General features: G+C 33.1%; 3 protein-coding genes and 1 long non-coding RNA gene across 5 annotated transcripts; 1 reads left to right on the top strand and 3 right to left on the bottom strand.

The window, feature by feature from the left end:
• Positions 1-2,559, bottom strand: LOC140043814 (60S ribosome subunit biogenesis protein NIP7 homolog). The gene is made up of 5 exons (XM_072088282.1): positions 2,412-2,559; positions 1,700-1,786; positions 1,272-1,410; positions 955-1,095; positions 1-251 (listed from the first exon to the last, which is right to left on the bottom strand). Exons 1-5 carry the CDS (start codon positions 2,465-2,467, stop codon positions 132-134), a joined length of 543 nt encoding a protein of 180 aa, XP_071944383.1. The 5' UTR covers positions 2,468-2,559; the 3' UTR covers positions 1-131.
• Positions 2,560-2,846: 287 nt separating this feature from the next.
• On the top strand, positions 2,847-6,108 carry LOC140043813 (uncharacterized). Its single transcript, XM_072088281.1, has 4 exons — positions 2,847-2,858; positions 3,271-3,825; positions 4,190-4,710; positions 5,791-6,108. Exons 2-4 carry the CDS (start codon positions 3,288-3,290, stop codon positions 6,055-6,057), a joined length of 1,326 nt encoding a protein of 441 aa, XP_071944382.1. The 5' UTR covers positions 2,847-2,858; positions 3,271-3,287; the 3' UTR covers positions 6,058-6,108.
• Positions 6,109-6,509: 401 nt separating this feature from the next.
• On the bottom strand, positions 6,510-15,531 carry LOC140045156 (uncharacterized). Of its 2 annotated transcripts, none has more exons than XM_072089924.1 (10): positions 15,436-15,531; positions 14,036-14,247; positions 13,210-13,362; positions 12,681-12,873; positions 11,928-12,031; positions 11,062-11,236; positions 10,636-10,747; positions 8,924-10,321; positions 8,089-8,568; positions 6,510-7,580 (listed from the first exon to the last, which is right to left on the bottom strand). In XM_072089924.1, the coding sequence occupies exons 2-10, from the start codon at positions 14,194-14,196 to the stop codon at positions 7,435-7,437; spliced, it is 2,922 nt and encodes a 973-aa protein (XP_071946025.1). In that variant the 5' UTR covers positions 14,197-14,247; positions 15,436-15,531; the 3' UTR covers positions 6,510-7,434. The 2 variants fall into 2 exon arrangements, with proteins under 2 accessions (XP_071946025.1, XP_071946026.1); XM_072089925.1 differs by having other exon boundaries at positions 15,335-15,454.
• Positions 15,532-20,301: 4,770 nt separating this feature from the next.
• On the bottom strand, positions 20,302-21,905 carry LOC140043812 (uncharacterized). The gene is made up of 3 exons (XR_011844411.1): positions 21,346-21,905; positions 20,646-20,857; positions 20,302-20,536 (listed from the first exon to the last, which is right to left on the bottom strand). It is a non-coding gene; the product is annotated as an uncharacterized lncRNA (long non-coding RNA).
• Positions 21,906-24,789: the final 2,884 nt, after the last annotated feature.

Raw genomic sequence — 24,789 nt, 5'->3', positions numbered from 1 at the left:
TTTGATTAATAAATTCTATTTATAGAAAGTTTGATTAATACATTCTATTTATAGAAAGTTTTATTAAACAAGCTTTAACTTTATTTATAGAAAGATTTTCTATTTATAGATAGTTTATTAATCGATTGTGTTCAAGTTAATGTGTCTTCATTTCTTAAATATTCGCCAATATCAGCTTGATGAAAAACGACAATGGATATCGGATCGGTGTGTCTGCATTCTTGAGTTGACTTTGCTGCTACGCCAAATCCCTGTAATGTATAAATTAATCAAAATGTATTCAATCAATGATTTTAAATATTCAATCAATGTCAGTTAAAATATTCAATCAATGAGTTTGAGTATTCAATCAATGAGTTTGAGTATCCAATCAATGAGTTTGAGTATTCAATCAATGATTTTAAATATTCAATCAATGTCAGTTAAAATATTCAATCAATGAGTTTGAGTAGTCAATCAATGAGTATGAGTATTCAATCAATGAGTTTGAGTATTCAATCAATGAGTTTGAGTATTCAATCAATGAGTTTGAGTATTCAATCAATAAGTTTGAGTATTCAATCAATGAGCTTGAGTATTCAATCAATGAGTTTGAGTATTCAATCAATGAGTTTGAGTAGTCAATCAATGAGTTTAAGTATTCAATCAATGAGTTTGAGTAGTCAATCAATGAGTTTGAGTATTCAATCAATGAGTTTGAGTATTCAATTTATGAGTTTGAGTATTCAATCAATGAGTTTGAGTATTCAATCAATGAAAATAAGCATTCAATATCAATGAGTTTGAACATTCAATCAATCAATTGATTCATTTTTAAAAAAAGCTTTTTTGGAAAAGATTTCGGGGAGTTTACTGTGGTATTTTTATGATCTAAATTATATTGTGAAAGACGACGTTATTATTTTTATTTGTTAATATTAATACCAAAATAACAAATGAAAAGAAAGTACATACCAGAGGAATATCTGACATTGAATAGACAATGACGCCTTGATATTTGGATGTGTTCTCTGTGATTCTACCTAGACCGCTCTTTAATATATGATTACCATACAGAAATGACTGCTCAGAGCCAGGTTTTACCCACACTTTAAACTGTAAAGAAAAAAAATACTTTGTATGGCCATGTGATTACCTCTTTCTCCGCCCCCGCCCCTATGTGATTTTTGTTTATGTATAATGAGACGTTTGCCACTCAGTTGATTAAAAATCTGCATAAAATCCCTTCCTAATCTCCTTGGATCAAGACTTTAACAAACTTCTGTAAGTACCTTAGCATATGGTGCAAGAAAATCTAATGCTGTCACATGTAACCTAAACTTCAATGTTTTTGTAAATTTTCCAAAACAGGTTCCAAAACTCATCAGGTGTTCTCTAGCAATGTTAGCTGCTCTTTTCATGATCAGTTCACTGAATGAAATAAGAAAAAAAGTTACATAAGTATCAAATATATTCCCACGATGCAGTTAGGTGGTTATGCTTCACTAATCACAAGGTCATGGGTTCAAATTTTCCTGAATGAGTTGTTCATAATATGAGTTTGATAATTTGTTTGGAATTTAATAAAATATCTCATGAGGCCAGTTTGCCAAGAGGAATTTTTTTAGGTAAGTTATCTTCAGATTTTATGGTTGTGAAATTGTGATGCGCTGCGGTCGACAACTGTTCTCCAAAATGTGACCATAACTTACAAACCTACCTTACGTAATAAACTCTGTCCTTATGGAAACGAAAGCAGTATGTACCGTCAGGCCGATCTATTAACATCTTGATGTTTTCTCCAATACTGGTAAAATATTTGAAAACAGTTTTATTTAGAGACCTGGCGATTTATCCAAGATGATGTTATTGACACTAACTAAATGCATTATTAAAATTTGTGGTTTTTTTTAAAATAAAAAATGGTTTTACAATATAAATCATAATGTGTGTAGACCCTATGTTTGTATTTGCATTTGTTTGTAGACTTTGTTTTGTTTTGTAACCTGAATAATATTATTGAATATTAATAAATAATAAAACCTCTATAAAAATATAATTTATAAAAACTAAATTAAATCGATTTCATATTATAATTTTTATTTTATTATTAAGTTTCATTTCAATACATTTTATCTTAATTACATAGAAAATATAGGCCTACAAACTTACTAAAATAAAATAAGTGCAGCTTAGCTTTTTATGCTGTCTATTTAGCTAGGCCTAGCTAGCTAATGAACTTGCTTGTTCCGGACCACTGGCACTCACTCACTGCATTCCCGCATCTGTCCGGTATGTCACTAACGACGTCGGTTTAGTCTACTATTCCGGTCCGACTCCTAGCTAGCTAGCTAGTTTACTAGTAACTAGGCTGTGTATGTCCTCTACTTGAACTATAAGTAATAGTAATATAAGAAATAATATTTACGTACTATTTTGATAATTTTTCAAAGAATATCTTTGTCTCTTCTTCTGTTAAAGGCCTCATTTCGTTTTTATTTTGTTTGGATCTTCTAAAAAAAACAAGCACATGTACGTTTGTGCACTGATGACCCTGTAATGACCTTTTTTAGCTGAACAATCTTACTGCACTAGTACTAGGCCTACTGTATTGATTAATAACTAAATTGTAATATAATACAAAGTAATATTAATATAAAATAACATTTATATATCTGTTACTACTACGTTAATTATGTTTCTAATAATAAAATCGCGGTTTAATAATTATACAAATATAAACTTATATACCAAAAGAGGCGTGGCAAACCACTGCTTATGAATATTCATGTTTCCGTAGATACTGTAGTATGTAAACAAACTCGACGTGCTCTCTGATCTGGTTTTTACATAGTACAGAGAGGAAGAGGAGTGTACTCGTACGTATTTAGAAAATATCATTCTTTGCGAAGTAAATTAAGATGTATAAAGTGTACAGATCAATGCTTAAACAATTATATTAATAGATAATGTTCTGTACTGGTTTTAAAAGGCGTGAGAAGTACACCAAACTGCTTTGTATTTGGTTAAAACAGATACTCAACTCAGCTGCTGAGCTGGCTGACGGGGATTATCCAGTGAATGAGTGGACTTCTTCCTGTTTGTGTACGGTCAGATGTTAGATGAATGGTCTACTCTACAAAGTTGATGTTCTACATAATACTACTTTGAAGTAGCCTTGTTTTGTTATATGGAAATAATTTCATTTATACTTACTTAATATTGGAAAAAAATTGTGTTAGATTACCAATTTTGTGCATACATTTTTGTTTTATATTTATAATTTTAAAGAGACATTTAGAAAAATCATGAGCGGTGCAACTGTTGGAATATTAGGATATACCAAAGGTATATGCATGGGTACAACTTCACCCCTATTGACGTCAATGTTTACAATAAGAGGTAGCGGGCTGGCACCAAGAGTATGTCAACCTGCTACGACATACGAGCTAAATGCTAAACAAAATAGAAACAATGTAATTCCAACCGTGATACGTCCTCTTCCGCACGGCATTTCATTACCACATATCTCATGGCAGCAATCGCATCGCAATATACAATTATCGGCATCAAATTCTAGAAAAAATTCCGCAATTTTGGATAATATGTCTCCACATTCCAGCTTGATTGAATCCGATTATAAAATACAAGCAAGCTCCTTTTCAAACTTTAGAGTACTTGAGACAGATAAAACTGCTTGTGGATCAAAGCTGAAAGATGACAAAAAAGCAGACAAACCATCGCCAGTGCAATCATATACCTCACTATATTATGAACATTTATTTGATGAGGTCGACAATAGGACGTTGAACTTTGATACAAAAACTGGTTGTACAACTTCCAAAGGTTTGTATTATCACTGTTATTGGACATTTAAAAAATACAATGATTACATTATTAACTACAGTATAACCTCTATTAAGGGGACGCCTTCAAGATCCAACATGATTATCTAAGTGTCCCCTTAATAATAGGATTGTCTCCCATATAAGAGTTAGTTTTAGTGTGAAAACATATGTATTATATTATTGCCTCTTGAAGTGTCCTAAAGGCCGGATTCTATTAAACTGTAATTAATAAAAACAAATTTATGTAAATATATGAATATGTTGACTTGTTTTTATTAATTATTTTTAGAATTTCAGAAATGTTCTTTAAGTGGTTTATGCAGACTTCATAAAAAAATATATATATTTTTTTCTATTTTTAGATTCAAATCAAGTCAAGTTAACAAGTCGATCAGCCAAGTATTCGTCAAAGAAGAAGCCAAAAAGTCGTAAAACCAATGGCAGGAAGTCACGGTGTACAACTAGAAAAGATGTCAGTAAAAAAGGGAAGTTAAAAATACAGAATAATCAAGTTGTAATTAGTTCTTACAATGCACTATCTAAAAATTCTGTTTTACAAATTGAGGCAGTCCCAAAACAAACAAAAACGAGACGAGAGTTGTCTGAAGATGGTGCTTCCATCTCCAGAACAAGTTCAACCACTAAATCCATCAGTTCATCAGAGACATCCTTGTGTTCTGATGTCTTCCAAAGAGCTTCCACTATATACACCAAAGCGCCAGTTCTGGAGGGGGATGAGAAGGTGAGAAGGGTGTACTTGTCTGATAAGCAATCTGGTGTTATCAAAGACTGTGGGATGATGTTGCCATGTGCTCCTCCTTGTACACCAACAATTGAACAGCTTAAGAAAGTGGAATATGTTCTTTCTATGAATGATATTCGGGTAAGCAAATCATTATCATTAATATCAATACTATATTTTTTCTTTATGTTTTTGCACCGCGCCTTTAGGCAGTTATATTTAAAGATGTATTGTCCCTTTGACTAATTCCCAAAAAATAAAAAATAATAGATTTCGAAAAAAGGTGGGTCATTTTGAAGTATCATAATAGTAACTATCACCAAAAATTTTTTCTAAAAAAAAAAAATTTTACTGAAATACAGACGTTTTTTTGTTAAAAAAATAACTTTGACTTCCAGTCAAAGTTTTCGATCAAAACATATCTCATAATGAAACGCGCTTGTTTCGCTACTCTGTATGCATAATCATAAAACTTCCTCATGATCTGTGTGAAAATACCTTCTTAACCGTGACGAGTTGTAAACAATCCTAATTTAGCATATGCATAATGCGTACTCATGGTTTGAAATCTTTGTTTACTTTCGCTCGTGACGATTTTCCAGATGAAATGTATTCAAGCTAATTTACCTGTTAATTATGTAAACTTGTTGTTTTTGGCTCAAATTTTCGACTTAAAGTGAATAACTTTAATATTACTTTGATATGGCCACTTTAAATTTAGAATATTTTGACCTTCATTTTTTTGTGTTTCAAGGGACAATACATCTTTAAGAGGACGGAGGCATTAGGAAGTAGGTCATTTTTTTAGTTTAATGTTATTCACTTATTTTATTGTTGTACATTTGTACTGTCCTTGGTTTTTTCGATTGAATCTGAAAGGAATACCACAATAAAACCACAATGAAAAATTATGATTTTACTTATAAAAAATGACCAAATCAACTGTTAAATTAGCTTCCAGTTTAATTATAATATATAACTATAATTTATAATTTCCTTAAATTATGGTTCTATCAGGTAAATATTTTTTTTTTCCAATCCAATTTTGTAAATATCTATTTATGCAGCATTAAAATTTCCTATTTGAAAAAATTATAAAAAAATTCAAAGGGACAATATGTTACATTTTTCAATATTACGTTTTTTAATGCTTTTAATGGTGGTTTTTATGTTTTACCAAAATTTATTTATGTTTTTAAAATTTTGTTTTCGTTATTACAGAGTCAAAGAACGGTAAAGGAACGTCTCTCACAAATTGAAAGCAAGGCGAGGAGAAAAGAACTTGCTAAAAAAGAGGAAGCAAAAAGGACAGAGAAACAATATCTTAAAGAGAAAGAATTGCAAAAGAAACAACGACAAAGGCTAGAAATATATGCACTCAACAAAATCATGACAGAATTAGAAGAAAATAATTTTAAAAAGTTTTGTGAAATTATGGAAAACAATTTAGATAACTCGGAGAAATCTTCCACTAACAAACAAACCTAAGAAAATATTTTATAATGATGAAATTGAAGATAACCTTTAATCAGCAAAAGCAAAGTGTATTTAAAAAAATAATAATAGCATTAGTTTTACAATTTATATTTGTAAAAATCATTTGTGCAAAAGATATTAATACTAATAATAAGATTATTTTAATAAACTATTTCCTAACAATCTGGCTTGTAGAGGTGTATTTTTCATATACCATACTTTGTTAAACTGTACTGTAGTTTTAAAGATATATTGTCTGAACAAATATTTGTTTTCAAATTTTTCTTGAATATGTTATTTGATGTCATGAAGTTATTCACTTTGACCAAAATTGGATTAAAACAAAATTATTTACCTGAAAAAAAAATCAGAAAAAAGACAAATTGACTGGAAGTCAATGGATTTTGGTTACATTTTTTTTTCTATGGAAGTGAATAACTTTTTATCTTTTATAATAGGGACAATAAAACTTTAAATAAAGTTATATTCCTTAAAAAAAAACTCAAAAAACAAAATGATTTCAAACCAAAATCCCCTTTCAATTTTGTTTTTCAAATTCAATTTTTGGTCAAAGTGAATAACTAAAGTATTATTTTCAGGGAGACAAATATATCCTTAAAATTATTGAAATTATTACAAATACTATAACATGCTGCTCCATTTACTTTTATTTGACAAAATATAATATTCACATACTGCCATGATGATAACATCGCTACAAATTACAAATATACTACATTTTTCGACAAATAAAATGTGGTACACTAAGGTTTTTCTGGTCTATGCTGCAGCATTTACAGAAACTTTTTACAAAGATTGTATTGGAAGTGTTACAATACAACACAGATTTAGAAATTCAATTTGAACAATAATTTATCACTTTTGACGCAGAATAAATTTTAGTATATTTTGCAAACAATGTTTTAAAAATTTATCGTAACCATGAACACAAAATATTTACATACCCTATACAGCATTATTCTTTTTAATTATGGCAAAATATCCATTCCTTAATTTAATTGTGAATTTGATTTTGAATCGTCCATCCATTTTCAATAGTGCCATTTCATGTTGTGACAACTATCTTTCAAAGTTTATGTTATTGGCCGCAATGTACAAAATAACAAATGCGAGAATAAGTAAAATTGTATACAACTAAACAGGCATCATTCCTTCAAACATGAGGGCACAGGAATGCACTTTCTGGTGGCCAATGCACCATAACAAATTCATATTAATGCCTTTTTTGTTTTTGTATTTTATTTTGTAGCGATAATAAATTCACAACTCCTTAGTAAATAGAGCCACGTTTTGAAGTGAGGCAAACCACCAATCAGTGGCCACAAAAATACCTTCCTTGAATTTGTATAAAACCTACATACGGCCGGATCACCTCCTTTTATTCACTTTTCTGCGGGCAGCATATTTCTTTCGGTCCCTGGCTATCGTTCCACCGGCCCCTACAGAAAAATTTTGATTCTGTCCTGCTGGCGTCATGAATCCACCGGAACCAAAGTTTGGTGCAGGAGACACTCCTGAAAACAAACAAATACATTAAATAACATTATCTTACATTAAATAAGGTGTCTTGATCAGCGGACACAATCTTAAAGGTCAATAAGAATCACTCTGTGTCAAGCAAATGGAGCGGTTAAGAGTGCAGAAAAGGTGCTCTTTCTCATGAATGTTTTATTGTTTCCTGATATTGTAATGTTACAACTCTGTCTTCACTTTCTAAGGAGTTGCCGGATATAGTATTGCATTGGTTAAACTACCCAACTACTAAAAAAAGTCTGTCTTTTATAGCAGAAATTTGTCAAATTTTGTATCTGGCAATTTTAAGGAAAATTCATGTTTTTATGTCATGATTTCTGTTAAACACATTTGCTTTATTTACACTACGAGATATTATATTTAAAATGTATGCCTGTACCTGAGCTTTAATGCGATTGTCCTGGTCTATATTATTTTGAACTAATAAGAAACTTGGGTTGTTTCACTCCAATAGCAATATTTTAGGATATTTTAAAAATAGTCTCCTACCTGATCCACCAAAGTTGAAGCCCTGTTTTGCATTATCACTCTGTCCAAACGATGGAGTCATTTGCTGGGAAGCAGCCGGAGTTGCTGCTTGGCTAGCTTGACCAAATCCCCCAAAAGGCGGCGTAGCAGAAGCAGCACCAAACTGAAAGCCTGTGTTAGCACCTTGACTGGACGCTTGACCAAAGGCCGGCTGAGAAGAACTCTGGCCGAATGAAGGAACTGCTTGAGCAGGTTGTCCAAACATGTTAGTTTGATTTGGTTGACCGAAGCTATTTGCTGCAGACGGGGCAAAGGTCGGTTTACTTGTTTGTCCAAATGCGGAGCCACTGGACTGTCCAAACCCGGTCATACTCTGTGTGGTCTGGCCAAACGCTGGTGTTGCTTGAGCTTGACTGAACATCCCACCAGATTGAGTGCTTTGAAGATTAGTGGGATTTGATTGGCCAAATTGAAAGCCACTACTTAGTGCTTGCGAAGTACCTACAGTAAAAATACACAAGAATGTTATATTAATACTATAGAACTACTAACCATTCCATAAGAATGGAACAGTCCACATGTCTATTAAATGCCAAGTATTCTTATCTTGTTTGATTTTATACAGCAGGTGGTACAGTAGTACATAATTTCAAAACAGAAAGGTCACACAGAGAGGTCATAAAAGAGGAAGTTTACACGAAACACAGAGCCAATGTTATGTAACTTATGGTAAATTTGACCAAATAAAGTTTCTAAATATCTTGGGACAAGCTGTAATAATCATTATTTTGTGTTTATTATTATACTTTGGGTAAAGTTCAAATTTGAAGGCATTGTGACTTCATTATTTACTTACCAAAATTTAAACCGGTTCTGGCTCCTGCTGTCATTGTATTTGAGGTGTTTTTAGTGGTGCTTGATCCAAAATTAAAACCACTATTGTTGCCAGTTGTACCTGAAGCAATGCCTGAAGCAATACCAGATGGCATACCAGATGTAATACCAGAGGAAACACCAGAAGTAGAGGAACTCTTAGCACCAAAGGCAAATGCAGGTGTTGAAGTTTGACCACCTGTTGATACGGACGTTACACCTGGTTGGAAGTTAAATCCACCTTGAGGTGGCTTGCTTTTGTTGGGTGCACCAAAGATCGGGTTAAATGTTTGTTTAGGTGGCGTCATCGCTGTTGACATGGATTGAAGGGTATCACCAAATATCGGTTTAAACGTACTCTTTTGCGATTGTGAAGAAACACTATTAGTAATCCCTGACGGAAACAATCCGGATGAAAGACCAGACAAATTACCGGAGCTGCCAGAGGCTTTAAACTGGAAGGAGGATGAGGATGCTTGTTGAGCTGGAGTGGATGGGGCGCTTGCACCAGTCGTAGTGGCACCAAAAATATTTGAGCTCACTGTTGCACCACCAAATGAACCTGTGTTACCAGTTATAGAACCACTGGATGTTGAGAAACTTGGTAAATTCATTGACTTATTCTGTTCTTTACTAGTTTGATTGTTACTATTGGTGGTCATTGATCCACCAAATGTGAAGCTACCAGTTGAAGTCGATGGCACGCTGGTAGGTTGGTTAAGGGATGGACTGCTTCCAAGAACAGTTCCTCCAACTGGAAATTTAGCGCTAGCAGCACTGTCACCAGTTCCACCAAACTTGAATCCTTGTCCAGCACTAGATAATGATGTAGAACCAGTTTGAGAGAAAGGTTTAGGTTCACTGGTTCCAAACTGAAATCCTGAAGGAGTATTTGAAGCATTCTTAATTGATAGATCTGGATTCAAAGAGGTATTGGTTTTGGTAGCCGCTGGTGTGACCTTCGAACTGGTACCGAAGTTGATTACTGGCGTAGTAGTACCTTGCGTTGATGAGACTGGTGTCAGAGAAGACATTCCAAGTCCACCTGTTGATAATTTCTGCCCAAGAGTTACAGTTGTGAGAGAACCAGTCTTGGCAGTAGTGGATGTTAAGAGATTTGAAGGAGGAATGGTAGAAGCAGATGACTTTCCAAGACCTTGCAAGAAAGTAGGCATAGCTGAACTGGCACCAGTTTGCTGGGTTAACAATTCTGAAGTCTTCACAGGTTCTTGTATACTAGGCTGTTTGATTAACGATGTTAGCTGTGGTAGTCCTTTTCCAGTCGTTGGCGTCTCAATATTAAGTGACGGGGTATTTGTCTGGGTTCCCAAAACATAACCAGATCCTTCTACTTTAGTCTTTATTTTTAATTTAGTTTGCTCTATAAAAAAAACACACAGATAATTAAATCGTTTTAAAACGGTAAAAAGTCCAGGACTGGGAGAATATTGAGTTCTTTCTACACTATAAAACTTTATGCGACAAAAAAATGTGATATGCCCATATGGACAGAATGTGATATTTTTCTTTTTATTTGGGCATATCACTATCATGTTTTGGCACAAACTAGTTTAATAGTGTAGACAGAGCTTTAGTTTTAATTGCTTCAAACAAGTTTTGGTTTCAGACACTTTAATCAATTTAGACAGTTTTTGTAATGTTTATGATTAAGAGTTTAGGGTTGACTTAACTCACCAAGTTCATCCTGTTCTTTAAGTTCTTGCCTAAGGAGTTTCACACGTTGTTCCGCTTGGTATCTCGTCTCAGCCAAGTCTTTCGCTGTGAATTCAAATGATGTACTTGAAGGCTATAAATAAAAATATAATTCTGTAAGTGGATACAAACAATAAATAGATTTAAAGTTTACTGTACTTATAAACTTTATAACTGGATCGGCAACTTTAAAACTGTGGTACTAGGAGTACACAGAGTTACTGTTTTAAACAATCAGTTTGAGGACCTGTAATTACCTGTTGCCAATTTTTCTCTTTTTTTATATTGATATTCTCATATATCTATGGGTTATTAAACTACACTTACAATAAAATGATTATTTAATTTATTAGTCGCACATGGGTTGGTCATATTTATGCAGCTGGCCTTCCTAATTATTTTACTCACTACAAATATACTGCTTCCTATGGCGCTGAATGTTGGCATTTTCCGATGACCCTGTGTCCTTTTAAGCTTCGGCTGACCGTCCGATTCAGTTTCCGAGCTTTTAACTTTTTCTTGATCGTGTTTCTTTGCTGATTGGTTTGAAGATTTACCAACTATTGATACAGACACCTCTTTACTGTAATAAAAATATTACTTGAATTATTAAAACAATTTATAACATGGGTTCAAGGATGTAGCCAATCAGATGCGCTGAGATGAGTCATGTGTGCGCTCTTTCTTTTTTCACTATCATGCACTGGAGTGCAAAAAGTGTGCAGCAAATGCATAACAGCACTCTACATGTAAATCGTATTGAAGTGAGTACCGATCGTGCTAGGCTCTCTGCACGATTTACAAGTACAAACCAGGTTGCCTGTCCCGCGGCCCAAATAAAAAAAAAAAAAACACACACCACTTGTATATCTTGTCCATTTTGCTAGGCCTAGGCGGTGATTTGGTCGCCGAGCAGTGGTACTTGCCATGTTAGGTCTAGCTTCTTTCTAGGCTAGGCCTAGGTGTATTCACCCAAAAAGGTAAATGAAAATTGTAAATTTGTATGTTAATGGAGCACTCTCGGGTATTTACAATGTTGCGCATGTCGCACCATTGTAAATACCCTCAAGTGCGCCTCATCTCCACTAACACACTCCGACTTGTGCATTATTTGTGAATTACTTTTTTTAATGTTGCACAAGTCCAACCGACCAAAATTTTTAACCTAGTACATTTTACGAGGCGAGTAGGAGGTTACCCAGGTGTACTAGTACACACAAAGCCATTATCTAGGGAGCCGCACATCCTTCAGGCGATTTAAGATTGCCACTTACATATTGGTATTTGGTAACTTTTTCTCCTGCAAAGCATGAATAAACTTCTTAGAAGGAACAACATCATCCTCCTCCAATACAGTCTCTTCAAATAATCTTTTTTTCTGTTAAAAAAAAAATTATTATTATTATTATATTTATTTTGTTATTTGCTCCATTTCATTCCATCTTTTAATTTCATAATCTGTGCATGAAATAAAAAAACAAATTTTAGAAATTCTAAAAAAAAAAATGACTAAGTCAAAAGATCATACTAAAATAGTCACAAAAATTACATAATTTTTAACAAAAAGCATTCTGTCAACTGTATAAAATCAAAGTCTAAAATCTATAGTCACAACTGCCGTCTATGAAGGGAACACTAGGTGAGCGCAGGTGGTTTGTACACAATACCACAAATTTAATTTTTTTATCATTGGAGAAATTACCTCATGCAAATAGAGGCTTTGAACTACACTATTGATTACTCATTGCCCAATCAACACGTAAGCTTAACTTGACAATAGCCACTTTTTGGCAAAAACAAGATTCAATACTGTTTGTTTGACAAATTACCTCAAATAAAGGCTTTAAAACTATACAATACAATGGATTAAAAAGATCCAATACACTAATATCGAGTAGAGATAATTTTCGTGTTTAATCGCGTTAATTGTCTCCTACATATAAATAGCTTCTGAAATATTGGTGTCAAATTGTGAAGTTTCGTTATCAAAATTCAATTTTAATCTAAAAAACACAGTAAAAACTCACATTATTGGAAGCTAATCTAGAGGAGCTAAACGAACTGAATATAGCGTTGCGTGGCGTCTTTGATACAATCCCATAATTCATGCTAAGACGAGGCTGATTAACAGCTACCTTCTGACTGACTTCATTGTTGGAGACGTTGTTGTCAACGGTGAGCAGAGGAGAAGGTGTTCTTCTAAAGTTGATTTCATTTCGCCTAGCATCAAATAAATGTTACAAAGTTTTAGTTTTTTAAACTAAAGAGTAAAGCAACAATTAACAGTGTTTTGAAGGTGCAATGCAATTTGATTGGAGGATTGTGGGTCACATGATATTAAAATAAATGTTCAATTGCACTCTTAATGACATCATTGAGAGTGCAAATCGTCATTATATGTGTGCGAGTACTATATTTTCGTTTTTGCATGTTTATTTTTGTTGCACAGTGAGGCTAGCTGTCATTAACTGATCACAATTGACCCACATGTAGTGTACGCCATCTATAACCCTAATCCGCATCCAAAATTGATTGATTGAAAGACCAGGGACTTACAGTTTCTTAGTTTTGTTATTATCCTCTGTTAAATTCGCTTCAGAACGATCCTTCTCTGAATTCACAGATCGTTTACGACATTTTCTGATGGCGGATATCACGCTCTCTTTACTGCAAGGGTCAGCTTTTATTTCTGCATCTAATTTCCTGAACCTAAAAAATTGGATATTTAGAAATGATAAGAATGTTCAAGAAGTACTGTATGTAGTTTTAGAATACGTATGTGCATGTTGGAGACTAAATTCAGAAATAAGGGGTGAAAGGTCATGGCAAATACGTGGTTCAACATCTCAAAATGTTTGTGAAGGATTTCGGTAAACTTTCGTAAACCAGATTTTAATCTCATAAACTCAAGTTCAACAGGTCATAAGTACAGTAGACCGATATGGCAGCCTCGGTATTGCTGAAAATTCAATGCCTATGTACCTTTACATTTACACAGAAAGTAAGGTGTAATAATTTAAATCCTGGAAATTCTTAATTCCACAATCACATTATGCACTTTATTATTTATTATTTTATGACGCACTATGTGACCCTCGGGGAGAGGTGAGTCATTTTTCCAATGTGCATCACACCTTATGTATAACCATGGATTAAGGAATAGAAGAATATGCATCGACGGTGACATCAAACAATTTTCCAACGCGCTTGCCTATACTAAAGCACTGCTGCCAATCAAACAAACACACTCATTGAACTCCGTGTCTATATCCGCGGCCCTCTATAGAACGCTGCGAATCAACTGTTACATTTTTTTAGAACAAAACGTAGCCATGTAGTCTAACAGTATCTGTATGAAGAGTAAAAGAATGGTTGGACTTACAGGGCAATCGGTGACCGAACAACGTCTGGACTGGCTATCTTTATCTTTACTGGACTTACGATACGTTTTGAGAGGTTTAAAATTCTTGGGCTTGCTCGAAGGCCTGAACGATCTTCATTGCTTTGAAAGTTCCTAAAAGCACTAGATGTGCGCCTTGACATATTTGGTTGTGGCCTATGGCAACTATGAACTTCTTGCTATACAAGTAGAGCCTAGAAGAACAAAGGAGGACAAAATATGTTTTTTATTAGATTTGTTCGTTTGTTTTTATTTCACAAAATAATTAAAAGTATTAAATAAAAAATTCAAAGCCTGGAAAAGACCAAATAAGCTCAATATAGAGCTTTAAGCCTGGTTTCAAAATACATTAATAATTGTATCAAATACAATAAACAATAATTATATATATAGATTATCATCAAATTATGACACATTTACTTTTAGTCTAGGTAGGCTAGGCATGTAAAAGCTCTGTCAACACTATCAAACTAGTTTGACAAAAAAAAAGTGTGATGTGCCCAAATATGGTAGTGATATGCCTAAATATTGTAGTTTTATATGACATCATCACGTCCATATATGGGCACATCACACTTTTTGTCACAAAAATAGTGTGATAGAGTGTAGGCTAAGCATGTAATTGAAATGATATAATTTATGAATAATTTATTACTTTTCATAAAATATAGGTCGCCCTCCAATTACATTTTGGGACCTAGCCTAGGATTAGACAAGTGAGAAACCACATCGCTTGTCTCACGTAGAATACTGTACAACCAAATACGGTAACCAAATAAATGTTTAGAGGAAATAATAATTATAATTAATTGAAACTTCACTTTTATTTATATTATTCAAAATTGTACATTTTTTGTGGATTAAAAGGTGCGTCCAAATAATAACATTAAAAAAAATGAAAAAAGATAGGCCTAGGGCCTAAATGCTAAAAAATTAAACGTTTAATATTAATAATAATAAAATAGGCCTAGCCTCTAGGGCCAGGCCTAGAAAATGGTTATCTTGATCACCGAAAGGATAATAGCCTAGGCTACTTAGTTTACTACTATTAGCCTAGGCATAAGTAAGCTAGCTAGGCCTAGGCTGTTTTTTCTGTCTTCTCTCTAGACTCTTACTCATTTATAGCATAGGCCTAGTAGGCTGCAAGACACCGGCTTGCTAGGCCTAGCTAGCCAGGCCTGCTAGACCCATCTAGTAGGCCTGCTAGCTAGTTAGTAGGCCTAGCCTAGTTAGGCTAGGCCTACTAGGCTAGTTGCCTTGCTACTCTTAGTTTAGTCTTACACTGCTGGATGCTAGCCTAGGCTAGGCCTAGTCCATTATTAGGCCCAGACCTTGCCTACTTGAGTAGTAATAATTATCACCGAACTGACAGTGACACCCACCTACGCTGTCATGAGTTTGTTAAAGAACATTCAAATATGAAAGCGAAGTACTAGCCTAGGCTAGGCCTAACCGAGAAGAGGGTTTTGTTGTCTTCTCTCGGGAACTATTTCATATGTTAGAGGGCGCTCACTAATTCTCCAACAAAAAGTATACAATAGAGCTGTAGAGTCGAGTCGGGTTTGGCGCGACTAAAAATCCCCGAAAAAAAATACACTTTTATTTTGAAGTCATTACAGGTGAACTTTAACGAACTTTATTTAGAACAAAAATGTATAATATACATATGTGTGTAATTTAAAGATGAAAAATAGTCAACCAGAACTTGCCCATTGGTGAAATGGAAAAGTTAGTGAAATTATTAAAAGAAATAACCGTTCATTATGTCTTTTAAAAATATATTTAATAATTTTGTTCATTCCCAACATGGTATTTGAAGATTTCTACTTTCAACATCCGAAAAAGCTCGTTAATTTATTTTACGTTACCCATAGTTTTTTTTCTCAAAAATAATCCTTGTAACCTACTTACATTAAAAATGGCACCGTAGAAAACACATGACATTTTTTAATTCTGTGAACAGATCGCTCTGCAACATAGGCCTACATGACTGTATACAAAACGGAAAAGAAGAGTATCACAAATCAAAAGGCTCTATTATTATTAAGGACTACAATTTCAACTTCAACTACAAACGACACTAGCAATGTAGGCCTACTAATCATTTTTATATAGGCCACGTAGTAGGAATAAAATTGATAAGTATTCATTAAGATCCTTACAGTGTTTAAAGATATATTGTCCTCCTACAAAATATTTTTTTTCTATTTTTTTAATATGCCATTTTAATGTCACATAATATTTATTCACTTTTACCAAAAACGGGATCGAAAAAAAACACAAATATTTACCTGAAAAAAACGTAATTTAAAGCAAAAAATACTTGAATTGTCTGCCAGACAAATGGTTGTTGGTTAAAATTAAATGTTTCTTTTCTCTTTTTATAAGTGGAATAATTAGTGTTTTTTTGTTTGTAATGAAGTGAATAACTTTATTAAAACTACAAAATGGCCTATTTAAAGTCTTTATTAATTTATTTTATTAATCTTTTCACGTTTTGTGGGACACTAATATCTTTAATAGTTGCTTCCATGATTTTTTCTCTGTAGGCCTACATTAGTCGATGGTCTGTAGTTTGATATAGTCATTTTATTCAGTTCTTTGTTTATGTTTCATTTTCACATGTGTCGTCTGCCAACTCGTAGTCTGTTTACTTTTCGTTATTATAGACCAATCACGTGACCTTCTTCTCCAGCAAGACTCAAATACTAATTATTATTGAGTAACTTTTCACTTTATGAATTTTAGTATATCATTGTCGTATTGGATTACCTATTTTTTGTTGAGAACTGTGACTTTCCATTATATATTTGTTATACATAAAATCAGCATTTTATAAAGTACATTTGTTATATTCACACAACTTTGTACCTTATGTTGCCTACAGGCCTACCTTTTCTGAACAACTAAGTTTCAGAAAGAGTTTTGTGTCTCGTGAAAAAGCGACTGTATCTTCTGACTTTCCCAATCATTTTGTCATACATTATATTTTGTTTTATGTACCCAAAAATCCGGGCGATTTCCGATTAACGGCATGAAATAACAGAAAACACTTGTATTTTAGGGAGGTTTTTCAATGTAACTCTGTTATTATTTTGACCGGTTTTTATGGCTGTTTCGGCATTTCTAATGCCTATAATTACTTACCTACAAGGTCATGTTATTTCTAATTCTTCATTTTATGAAACATCGTCGGCATTGAGTTTTAAAGTAAGATGATCTCAAAATCATCCTTTTCTTACAATTTTCACACAGTTGATAATTGTTATATTGTTATTCAACTGAACCTATTGTTAGTTGATACAATTATACCTAATGTTATTCTGATAACATATGCAGCATTTTTGTTAGTGTGTCATTGTATTTCATTCTGTAAAACTCATCTCTGTAAAGTACAACGGCCCTGCATGGTTAATCAAGCAACATTGTCTTAGGGAGATGGATCAAGATCAGCTGATAAGAACAAAAAGCACTGATATTAAATAGGACAAGAGCAACCAAATTAAATTGTAATATATGCATAAACTGAAATCGCCCTGGAACCAACTCTGAAAAAGCAGCGTCCTCGTAATATATTATTTATCACACATTGAAGAATGACAAATAGTCGTATCAGTCACGTTTCTTTTGGTAGGCTTATATCAGCCTTTATTCTTATAATGGAACTAACATTCTCTACCACAGTCAATAAAACAAACAAAACACGCAATTCCCCACCCCTTTCACCAACCTAACAAAAAAAAAAACAAAAAAAAAAAAACAACCGAAAATGAAAATTCAACTCGAATGTGAAGTTGGTTCTGAAATCATAGCACTGCCCAACATCATAGATTAATGAATAATATTCACGATCTTCAGTTGTTATTTGTAAACGCAATCTGCTGATTGATAAAAATAGATTTAAAACTGTAAACCAGTATTGAATTAAAATACGTCCATCTAGTGATATCGCGTCACATTATTAAGAACTACATGGTATGCAAATGACATACCTGCAACGTCAACATACCATAAGAGTACAACAAAATGACCAACTCGATCCGTGACAAGTTTTACTAGACTGGTTTTACTTTCAAAACGGATTATGTGCATATTTTAACAGAACACAGTAGAATGACAATTAATTTTTACAATTGCCAGTAAGACAACTTTAAGAGCCATTGTCTGTAAAAATCAAAGATTTGGTGGCAGATGTAAAAAAATGGATTTCTCTCAAATGTTTACCATGAATAGACATTTCAATAAAAAGCATATCTACAACATTCATTTTAATTTTTAGCCTCCGTTGCCATGACAACGGTCAATTATCCAAATTTTGATGTTTTTGCCATTTTTCACAGATTTTCTATAGTGAAAAAGTACAAACTTGTATAGGCCTACTTATTTTAACCAAAAATACTTACAGTATACAGTTTTTGGTTATAGCAGTGTAAACAACATGTATTGAGTTCCATTTAATGTAGAAAAAAAATAAATTACAAAATGGAGTTTGGTTGATACCATTATTTTAAAAAGGGGTGTTTTTAAAAAATATTTTTTTTATAAAAGTATACCTCATAAACGTACCTATAACTTCCAAAGTGGTGTTTTTAAATCAATGAGGTTTTATAATTTGATAGTCAATAGGTTTGTCAACAATAATCACGAAAAAAACACTGGGGTAAATTTCGTACATAGGTTTTGTGTTGCCAGGAAAATACGAAAAATGCAAAAAATATAAAAAAATATCAACAAACAAAACACATGAAACACAATTTAAATATGGCTAATCCAATAATAAAATGTATATATGGCTTGTCATAATGCTACTAGAGTCATACGAATAGTTTAGATAAAATAGGAGAATGTGTTGCCAGGTTTATTTCAATTAATTGCCAGAAAAACAGTATTTTGCATTGAAATATTTAGTTGATGGAAAATAATGTTAAACTTGGAAATAATTGAGTCAATGGTTTTTATAAATTTTTAAATCTATTTTGTGTAAAGAGATACAGAAAGACCTCCCAAAAAATCTGACCTTGTAAATAGGTCATTTGAGGTCAAAAGGGGTCCGAATGCAAAACAGGACAGGTCCCCACTTTACTACAACTATTAATGTTTGATCAAAATTTACAAGATAGTTCATAACAATTCTCAACAATTTTCATATTTTACCTATAGTGTTACCTTAGCAACCATTTCTATGTGTAACTAAGGAAAGTAATTTTTAAAAAAACGTAAAAAATGGCGTTTTTATAAATACAAAGAATTGATTGCATTTGTACATGTTTCTCAATTTTACTTCTACTGCATTCCATTAATGACAAACTTGACATTGTAAATTCATTCATTTTGAGGTCAACATTTTACCATAGTAACTGTTTCTATGCGAAAATGTAAAAAAAATAAGGGGTTTTTCATAAATAAAAAACATTTTTTCTACATAGTTTTACATTTCTACTTTTTGCCAAATTTACTTTAAATACTGAATCCTAATAATCTCAGAAAGAAAGTCTTGACGAATCTGAATAAAGGTAAAAAAAAATGACCTTTAGTGTTATCTTAAACCTGTTTACGTAACAAATGATATTTAAAAAAAAATTAAATATGGAGTTTCATGAAAAAAAAAAAAATTTTACATATTGAGGTCAAATGACATCAACATTTTACCTATAGTGTATTGTAGCAACTGTTTCTATACGTAACTAAGTACAATATTTTTAATATGGGGTTTCATGACTACAAACAATTGATTACATAGCTTTACTACCTTTTCCCAAATTTACTTATCTACTGAATCCCAGAAAATGTCTGACCTTGTGAAAGGGTCATTTTTTGGGTCAAGTTATGTCAAAATGTATTATTTATGTTATCTTAGAACCTGTTTCTATGCGTAACTACACACTAAAAAAAAAGGTGCAAATCTCTACCTAAAAAGGTGCAAACCGATGCAACAATAGCAGCTCCCTTTAAGGTGCACAACTGCACCTTTGACGGAAGGTGCAATTTTGAACCCTGATAAAGGGTGCTATAATGCTCCTTTGGAGTTCACATTTGCACCATATAAGGTGTAATTTTCTACCCTAAAAGGTGCAAACGAAATGCAACAATAGCAGCTCCCCAAAGGAGCAAAATTCAACCTCTAATTAAAGGTGCAACTTTACACCCTAATAAAGGGTTCTATAATGCTCTTCTAAGGTTCAAATTTCTGTTAAAAAGGTGCACAAATAAAAATCACTAAAATACAAAAAATATTGATTAAGCTTGGTATAATTTTATTCAACTTTAAAACATTACATTATTCAATTCAACTGCTGAATTTTTGGATGGCAATTACCAGTCTTTGCACCTTAACTCTTCTCAAACCAACAATAGGCCTATTGCTAAAAGTATCTAATGATGACATCTTTGACAGTATTCTCTTCTTATTCCCATGTATCTGAAACAGTGTTCTTGATGTCTGGTTCACCTTTTCCGAACATTTTCACCTGATTATGTACTTTCCTAAAAAGTATGAAATAGGAGGGGAAACTATTATATTAATATTATCAATAATATGAAAACATCATACAATACATTATTGGCATTGTTCTGATTTTTAAAGTCAAAGTACCTTGTCAAAATGCTTCACATACTTTAAAGTATGTTCCTCTCCCTTTCCTCAGCTCGTAGTCTAGTAGGCCCTATATCTAGAGTATTACGGTACATGTGGTCAAATTTGTTTCTCCTTTTCTGAACATCTTCATTGCTGCTGATCATCAGAGCAGAGGTGCTCTTTCATGTTTAAACTTATTTTATCCCTCCATGACATCATGCAGGCTGTAACTATTTATAATTAAAAATAATGTGTATAAGAATTAATATAGCATAGGCCTATAGGCCTAGTATAGGCCTATTAGGCCTAATACCCAGCTACTGTAACTAATAATATTAATAACTAGCCTAGGCCCCTAGCCTGCCTAGCTAGGCCTATTATTAATTATAGGCCTAGCTGGCTAGGCCTAGGCCTAGGTCTGCTTTTAATTAAGTTTAAGGTCTACCTAGCCTAGGCCTAGCTAGCCTAGGCCTCTAGGCCTATCTATGCCTATCCTACTAACTAGGCCCAGGTAAGTAGGCTAGGCCTGGTCTAGGACTAGCCCCCGCCCGAGAGTCTACTGTAGGCCAAGTAGGCCTCTAGACTGCCTACTTTAGGCCTAACCTATGCCTAGTAGAGGCCACCTAGGCCTAGGTAGGCTAGTAGGCTTATAGGCCTATATAATAGTTAATCTAATAAAAACCACCAAATTACATGCCTATAAAGCTTCGTTACTTACTTTTAACAGCTATCCTGCACTGGAGAGGTGTGGGATCCGGGAGCTAGGCCTAGGCTAGGCCTAGTTTTATAGGCCAGATTTTTTGGGCGCAAACTCCTCTCAATATTTAAACTGCATGTTTAACAACGGGTGTCACGAAACCTCAGACCACGAAAGCTCAGACCCCCTAAGACCTAAGATCACGAAAGCTAAGACCCAACACCTAAGATTACAAATATTTATCTTTCGCACCTGCCTTGTATTTTAACTCCTAACATTTATTCTGAATACCACACCTTAGAATTGGCACTTTCATGAAAAAGAATCACATAAAAAGTAACAAATACATTTTTAAATTGATGATTTTACAGACGTTTTTCTCGCACACAAAATGACTAGCCTACAGTAACAGTACAGTAGGCCTACCCCATGGGCCATGTTCAATGTTTTTGTTTCTATGGAACGTCAAAAGAGCAAAAATTATATAGAGGGCTGAAAACTCTGTGGAGTCCATCTACAGTGTGGATGGAACAATGTAAAATTAAAATTGTAATGATAATAGTATAATCATGCAAGTACGAAGAAATAAATACTGGCAAATAAATTTTAATTTAAAAATCATGATAAGTTTTTTTGTTTCGTTTTCTTTCTGTTTTTATACTTGTACTATTATTGTTGCTCTTTTGGCGCTCCATAGAAACAAAAACATTGAGCATGGGAGCTCGAGGAGTTACATTACAGTATACAAAGAAACACATCTGTAAAATCATCAATTTAAAGGATTTATTTATTTGTTATTATGTGTTTCTCCTTCTGAAAGTACTTATAAGTCCTAATTTTAAAGTGTGGTGTTCAGGATAAAGTTAGTCAACAAATTTGGAGTCAAAATACAAGAAAGGCAGGTGCGTAAGAAAAACATCCTCTGAACCAACACAATGGAGTAAATATATACCAACAAACAATCCGTCAAGTTTGTTTGTTGTAAAGAAAAAATATACATTTACTCAACGGGCGAAAATAATGTGAGTTTATCTATGTTTTGCGGTAGTATTAAATTATATTTATGGTAATAAATGAAACCTACTGTGTTTAAAATTATGTATGGATAAACAAGTATTGTTTTTAAGCTGTAGTATATCTTAGTATTTGTAATCTTAGGTGTTGGGTCTTAGCTTTCGTGATCTTAGGTCTTAGGGGGTCTGAGCTTTCGTGGTCTGAGCTTTCGTGACACCCGTTTAACAACCGCGATTTCCGATAGCTGTCCCCACAAACCTATTATTATGAATCTTTCTTATTTTTGTTTTAACTTACCACAATAATGTCATTCTAAAAAAATTGTCATAATCATTACCTTTTAAGTTTTTAGAAGCCCTAAGTTAATAATATATCAAGAAGCGTTCATTAATCTAATATAGGTCTTATTTTGTCACACAGTCACCATGGCGTACTTGGGCTTTTTGGTGCAGTTCTGCACCTTTTTATACTTGTCTGCATTTTTCGATAAAAAAGGTGCAAAAATAAACCTTTTATGAACTCTGCACCATTTTATGAGAAAAAGGCGCAAATTAGCACTCTTTTATATGTTTGCACCCTTTATTGCACCTTTAGGGAGGTTCTGCCGATAAAGGGCCAAAATCACTTATGGCTATAATTATACGATATTCTTAACGAAACGAGCCTCTCAATTTTCCAGCTAATTGTAGGCATATTATTATTTATAATCAGGTGGTTTAGTATTTTTTAGCATTTTCAGACAAATTTTAAAAACTTTTATCATATGAAAAATGGTCGGTCAAAATCTGTGTAGTTTTCTCATCTCTTCACAGTAATGTTTTTAAAACCTCTTCAAAATAAAGCTAATATATAAAGAAATACAATAAACATGCACCTCTAATTCATAGGTCCATGCAATAAGTATCACATTTTTCGATTGGCCGCTTACAACAAATTTCATTTTTAGTATAAAAAGGTGCTCGCAGCTGCTTACGGTAAGCACCAAATGCACTAATTAGATAGGAAGAACAAACAGGCTTTTCAAAGTGCGTCCGTTAAGGGAGGTGGCCGCTGTAAATAAAATATGGGGTTTTCATGAATAAAAATAATCACAGAACAAAGTGCTTACGAATATGACCTTGTGAAACGGTAATTTGAAAATGCAAATAAGGCATGCCTGCTAATAATCTACAAATTTAAATTTGTATGAGATAAATATGCAAAATCTAAAGAATATCTCATTTTTAGTTACCATAGTAACTGTTGCTATGCATAACTAAGGGAAATTAAATAATTATCAGATAATTATTAATTAATAATTATTACTGAATCCAACCATCACAGTAAAAAAAATATAGAATTTAAAACCAATATTTAATAATAAAGTGTGATATTTTACATGCTGACCTTAAATGAAATGAAATTTCAAATCAGGGCTTCAATATTTGTTATGTAGCATTAACATACCTGAGTATATCATTGACTTTTGATTGGTTCTATTTTGGGGAGGGGAAAGTGGTGGATCCAGGACTTTTAAATAGTTAGGTGGTTGAAGGCGAGGGTCTAAAAACTTAACTTTATGTCCTATCTTTTGCATTGCAATTTTTAACTTGGGGTGGGTGGGGGCTTGGAGAAAAGGGGGAGGTGGTGGGATGGAGGAGTTTGAATCCGTCTATTCATTGGGGCGATAGTAGCGGCAGTGTGGGTGGTGCTTGAATGCATGTATTTGACACTCTATAGTGGATGATCGACCAAAGTGTTGCAGTTTATCTTTTTGTGGTTATAGTCGGGGTGGGGGTGGGGAGGGGTGGTAGTCAAAAGTGGTGGTGGATGGGCATGTGGGATCTACTTAGGTTAGCAAATAAAAGAAGTAAACAAATGAAAGAGGAGCTTCAAAATAAGAGAGGAGTAATCTGTTGCAAAGATTAAAATTCACAACGATCTGATAATTTATTCAAATTTCCAGAGGATATAACCTATAAAATGACATTAAAACTGGGAATTACAGAATCTATAATTAAAAATTATTTTTTTTTTCTCACAACACAATTAGAACTATATAAAACATTAAGAATTTTTCTGACCAATGAGTTTCAAATCAAATAATCAAAGAAAATAAAATGTTTTTACTAATATACCATGTTTTTTTTATATAAAAATGCCTATGTTTCTCGCAACACTGCTTGTAGATTTTAAATTTACCCCAGTATTTTATTTTAGAAATCAATTATTAAACATTAGAACTACCTATTTGTAATAAATCAGCTAAAAAAATACACCACTTTGGGCGGTATGGTGAAGTAAAGTTTAGTTGTATTGAACAATTTAAAAAAAGTGAAAAACACACCTTTTTAAATAAATGGTATCTCCCAAAGTATGAAATAAAAAAAAATAAAAAAATTTGAAACAGGTACACAATGCATTGTTAATATGCATACACTAATTATTTTTTATAATTAAATGAACAACACA

The sequence above is a fragment of the Antedon mediterranea genome, chromosome 3 (assembly GCF_964355755.1).
Source record: "Antedon mediterranea chromosome 3, ecAntMedi1.1, whole genome shotgun sequence".
NCBI lineage: Eukaryota > Metazoa > Echinodermata > Crinoidea > Comatulida > Antedonidae > Antedon > Antedon mediterranea.
The sequence above is the reverse complement of the archived record's forward strand: the minus strand, read 5'-3'. Positions and strand labels throughout refer to the sequence as shown.